Source organism: Nannospalax galili, unplaced genomic scaffold (genome assembly GCF_000622305.1).
Source record: "Nannospalax galili isolate Female #2095 unplaced genomic scaffold, S.galili_v1.0 scaffold546, whole genome shotgun sequence".
Lineage (NCBI taxonomy): Eukaryota > Metazoa > Chordata > Mammalia > Rodentia > Spalacidae > Nannospalax > Nannospalax galili.
This window is the reverse complement of record NW_008355158.1, coordinates 205,645-211,254: the sequence shown is the minus strand read 5'-3', so window position 1 is coordinate 211,254 and position 5,610 is coordinate 205,645. Positions and strand designations below refer to the sequence as shown.

Below are 5,610 nucleotides of genomic sequence, written 5' to 3'. Positions count from 1 at the left end.
CCTGTACAGAAGTATTAGAGTGATTCTTACACCCACATAAGTATATGGAGAAGGTTACTTGACTACACTGTCTTCAATAATGAATAGTCCCTGGGTTTTATCTTTATCTAAATATGAAGTAATGTTTTTCCATTCAGTGGCTCCAAAATCGTTTCAAGCAGTTTTCCTATTTATGAGCTATTATGTAAGTTTTACAGAAGTATAACAAAATACAGAAAAAGCATAGAAAGCATGCAACGACCAGATGAATATTCACAAATTATCAGCATTAAGATCAAGTCAAAAAATATTTCTAATACTATAGGTTCCTCTTGTCTGTCCAATGCTACTAAGTGAAAGCAACCTCTCTCCCAACTTCTAGAACCATAGATTAGTTTCACCTGTTTTTGATTTTCACATAAAGGAACATGTAATAAATGTCTGTCTTTCTTCTTCTGGATATTATTGTTTGTACATTCACATGTTCCCCAGTTTAGCTGAAATTAATACATAATGTTATGGTTTGGATATGAAGGGTCTCACTGAAGGCTCATGGATTACAAACTCAATCTCTAACACAAGCAGTGTCTTCAGGTGGGGTTTTGTTACTGGATCATGAAGGCTCTGACTTCATGAATGGATCAACCCATTGATGGATTCATAATTTGATGACATTTTTAGGAGGTAGTGAGAATGTTAAGGAGGTAAGTCTTGGGTGCAGGAAGTAGGGTGCTGAGTCATACTCTTCAAGACTCTTCTGGTCTTTGGTAATCGTGAGATGAGCAGCTATGCCCTGCCATCTCAACGCTCTGTGCCATGAAACAATGGAGCCAGCTGACCTCTGAATCCAGGAATCAAAACAATCTTTCTCTTCTTAAATTAGGCTTAGATTAGATATTTACCACAGACTGTCTTCCATTGCTTTTACAACTTAAAAGTTTTTCTCCACTTGAAAATTATAAATTCACCTACTCTTTTTCTAGTTATTTAAGTGATTTGATAAATATTTATGTCAAATATTTAACTATTAAATTTGTATCGTAGGTATAATGAGTGATACTGTTACAGACAAAACTGTTTTCATCTCAATACTTAATGATTGAACCAGTATATATTTAATTCATTTTTGATTTATTCATCTTTAATGCATACTGAAGAAGGATATGTCTATATATGACATTTCTGTTTATTTCACAAAATAGCACAGTCTAACAATCACATTGATTTTGAAGACAGTAGATTACAATTCAATTACAAGGATAAAAAGATTTTTAATATTTATTTGATCCTAAAATTAATTGCAGGTAAAAATCTGAACTATAGAATACCCTCTGAAGGTATCTATAAACCATGTTTTATACTTTCTATCATACCATTTTTTAAAGTATTTATTTATTTATTTATTTATTTTCATGTGTATGACTGTATTTCCTGCATGTATGTAAGTGCATTTGAATTGTGTAATGCCCATAGAGGTCGGAAGAGGGCATTGGATTCTCCTGGAACTGGAGTTACAGATGATTGTTAGCCATTATGTGGGTGGTGGGAATCAAACCTGGGGCACTCTGCAAGAACAACCAATGCTCTTAACTGCTGAGCCCACTCTCCAGCCCCGTCATACTATTTTTATGGGGGAATACCAATGCAAGCAGCTACAAAAACAGTTTGATTTTTGAAATTAATGTCATGGCAAATAATCTAAGCTTAAGTCACTCATTTTGTTCATGAATTATGCCTTGTAATCAGGCATACATATAGAATTATTAAATGAGAGAAATTAATATCAATATTAAAGTATGCCCTCTGGTTAGTTGATTTTTTTGATTATTTAACTCTGTAATTAATAGTCTACTCCTCATTTATATCCCATATGAACTTCAAGGAAATGTTTTTCATGTTCTCCTGGAATATCTTGTCAAATCTTTCATTCTGCTCAACAGTTAAATGATGTTTCCAGTCTCCAATGGTACCTAATGGGAAATGCAGAGGAACAGAACCTAGGTGAGTAATGAAACTGTCAGGGCAAAGGTCACACAACCCACTTTCTCTCTTCTACAACCTACAGTAAATATCACTGATGTCTCTCTAGGGTTCGTTTGATACCTCACTTTTCCTTACAGAGCACTGAATAGGAAAAGAAACTTGAATTTAGTAACATAGTAAATCATAAATACTATTACCCAATCATAACCAAATCTTTAGGAAGATAAACAACCTTAAAAGATATATTAGAATTTTAAAAGAACATGATTATCACGTGTCAATTATTATATTAAGCAATCAACATCCATATACAACTTTATGAGATATGTGGTTTTTTTCATTTTTAAATAGAAATATGAGATACAAAGGTTGTTTGTTTGGCGATTTTTTTTTTTTTTTTTGGTTTTTTTGAGACAGGGTTTCCCTATATCCCCCTCTGGCCTGGAACTCGATACACAGACCAGGCTGGCCTTGAACTCACAGAGATCCACCTGCCTCTGCCTCCCAAGTATTGGGATTAAAGACATGCACCACCATACCTGGCTTGAAATCCAAAGTTTTTAACAAAAGTCAGAGTCACATAAGGTGATAGAAATGCTAACATTATCATTTTGCTTGACAAGAGTTTGAAACAATCATTCCAGCATTTAAAATGAAAATGGTAATTTGTCATCTTTAAGGGTCAGAGATGATGATATAAAATTATCATTTGCATTTAGAACAGATAGCAAGCTCCTATGGGTATGAGAATTTCTAGTATTTGATCTTGTTGAGGACTGAAATATAAGAGTTGATGTTAAATGCCAGAAGAGAGAAAAAAAATAATTTTTGTAAAATAGAAAATCTAGAAAAATTTCAGTAAGGCTATACCGGCAAGCTACAGTCAACCTCCTACCCACAGTCATCAAGGAGTCGAGGGGGAGTCAGTTACCCTTCCCACCCAATCAGTTGACCTTAGCTGCGTGTGGGAGAGGGGCTAAGAATATATAAGCCAAGAAGGCCAGGAAGCACCTCTCTCACCATTTTGTGAAGTCACAGGATCTATATTTGAGTGTAGACTTTCCAGTGCAGCAGTAAGTGGGGGGCACCCACACTTCTGTAAATAAACCCCAACCCTTTATAGCAAGCCCAATAAACTCATTAAGATTTTTTTAAGAAAAAAATTCAGTAAGATATTATTATACACTTCAGTTGATGATCATAATAATGTTAAGTTGTAAATAAAAAAATTAAAAATGAATAAAATAGTTCATTGTTCAGATGTTGTATCTTAAATAACTATATTAAAAATGTAAGCATAAGGGGCTGGAGAAACGACTCAGTGGTTAAGAGCATTGGCTACTCTTGCAGAAATCCTGGGTTTGATTCCCAGCATCCACATGGTGGCTAGTAACTGTCTGTAACTCCATTTCCAGGGGAATCCAATGCCCTCTTCTGACCTCTGTGGGCATTGTATGACATGGGTGAACTTACACACATGCAGACAAAACATTAATACACATAAAATAAAAATAATAAATAAATTTTAACATGAAAGACTACCAAGAGGAAAATGCTCATTCTTTTTTATAATTTATTTTTATTATCTTATGTGTATGAATGTTTTGCTTGTATATATGTAAGTGCACCACATACATGCAGTGCTTATGGAGGCCAAAAGAAGGCATTAAATCCTCTTACTGAAGTTAGAGAGGGTTCTGAGCCACCATGTGGGTGCTGGAATGGGAACATGAGTCTTCTGCAAGAACAGCCAGTGCTCTTAACCCTATGCCTTCTCTCCAGACGTGAAAATATTAATTCCTTTTTTTCTTTTTTGAGAGAGTATCGCATTGAAGGGCCAGGCAGACCAGAACTTGCTAAACAGCCCAGATTGGCCTTGATCTCAAAGAGATCTGCCTTCCCCTGTCTCCCAAGTGCTGGGGTTAAAGGTGTGTACTACCACACCCAGCTGAAAACATTAATTTTTAAATACTTCTGGCATGTAATGAGATTATAATAAAAATATATTGCCTTTTATATTATTGAATTAATATCATATAAGGTTGCTATAATATCACTCTAATTTATGTGATGAACAAATCTCACACATGAAGAAACAGTAGTTCAAATTTTCTGTTCCCTGAATAAACACATAAGTTTACTTGTACACTATCCTAGAAAAAATAAAGAATAAAAATTGTTCTTGTCTGGGCTATGCATAGTGCCTCAGGTTTCTAATCCTAGCACTCAGGAAGGCGATGGTATAGGTAGGAGGAATATGAATTTAAGGCACACTTGGCTACACAGTGAACTACTGGCTACCTGGACCATATTGTGAAACTCTGTCTCATGGAAAACAGAACAAAACAAACCAAGAAGAAAAAACAACAGAACAAACCAAAACAAAAACTGAATTAGAATCTTCTCTTCTACAATATCCATATCCAAGAACAAGACTACTGACATGTTTAAAATGACCTGAGTCCCGGATTTTGGGGAAGGAAAGTCATATTGATGAAATACATCAAATTGTCAGGTTTATACTAAAGTACTATTAAATTTTCTGAGAAACTCTTCAGGATAACATTCAGCTAAGATACTTAATGCTCTCTAGATTCCAAATATCATCATCACCTGGAGAAACATATTGGAAGCACAAATTATTTCTCCTAAGGACAAAGATCCCAGGAAACAGTGAATTTTTTTGTGACTACAAACTACTAAGTATCACCTTTGCGCAGAAAATTTCCCTCATCATTTCTTGTCCCAATTTCTTTTTTTATGATATTGTCATAATTTGCTCGTGGGTCAGATCTCATGTTCTGAAATGTAGCTTGTCGCACAACAACATCCACATCTTCTTCACTCAGCTTTTTCCCAAGAAAACTGCAGATTTTAAGCACTGAGCTTCTGAGGTCCTGAAAGATTCATGGGTTGAGAAATGATTCACCTTATGATGGATGCGTGAATTATAGTCAGACGGGAAGGGTGGTCAGGTAGAAGGTGCTTAGAAGGCAAGGATGGGTTGACATATGAAAATAAGCCAGTGACATTCATCACATGGAAAGGATGAAGAAAAAGCCTGAAATGATTACTGCCATTGATACAGAAAAACCCTGTTGCAGTGCTTTTAAGCCACATTACTGTTGTGAATAAAGAAACAGCTTGATTCTTAGCATTGACTTTAAGGCCAGGGTGAACCCAAATTCTGAGGCACCCATTTCTTCAGAGTCTCACAGAACTTGGCTCTCAAGACAGGCTTCCCTCAGACTTTACTGAAGCAGCATCCAACATCAGTGAGAGAATTAGAAACTAGCAGCCACCCTTATCCTATCAGAGAATAGGATCTCACATGCAATATCGATCAGGCTTCTCCATTTTTCTCACTGCTTTCAATGAGAAACAGGCTGCTTTCAGTACTTTGCTTACATATATTACTCAAGCATACTCACGTTCATTCAGTATCTTTTGCGCAGGGCAAGGTGGAGTCCTGAGGGATTAAGGTCACGTGCCCACGTCAAAAGAGCAGCAGATGACTCACTGAGCTTGTTTACATGATAAATAGTAATTATTTTGGTTGCAAGGTTATGTGAAAGTCATTAGCTCAAATGATGTTTATATTGTAAAAGTAATTAATATGTAATAAAATCCAACATGTCTTTGAAACTC

The 5,610-nt window shown here is 35.6% G+C and overlaps 1 protein-coding gene across 1 annotated transcript in view; it reads right to left on the bottom strand.

The window, feature by feature from the left end:
- Positions 1-1,806: 1,806 nt before the first annotated feature.
- LOC103749329 (amine sulfotransferase) overlaps positions 1,807-5,610 on the bottom strand; it is a 28,039-nt gene continuing 24,235 nt past the window's right edge. The window contains exons 6-7 of the mRNA XM_029555586.1: positions 4,673-4,859; positions 1,807-1,949 (exon numbers count right to left, since the gene is read on the bottom strand). Coding sequence (XP_029411446.1) covers positions 1,828-1,949; positions 4,673-4,859 — 309 coding nt within the window. The 3' untranslated portion in view covers positions 1,807-1,827. The remainder of the gene's footprint in view (positions 1,950-4,672; positions 4,860-5,610) is intronic.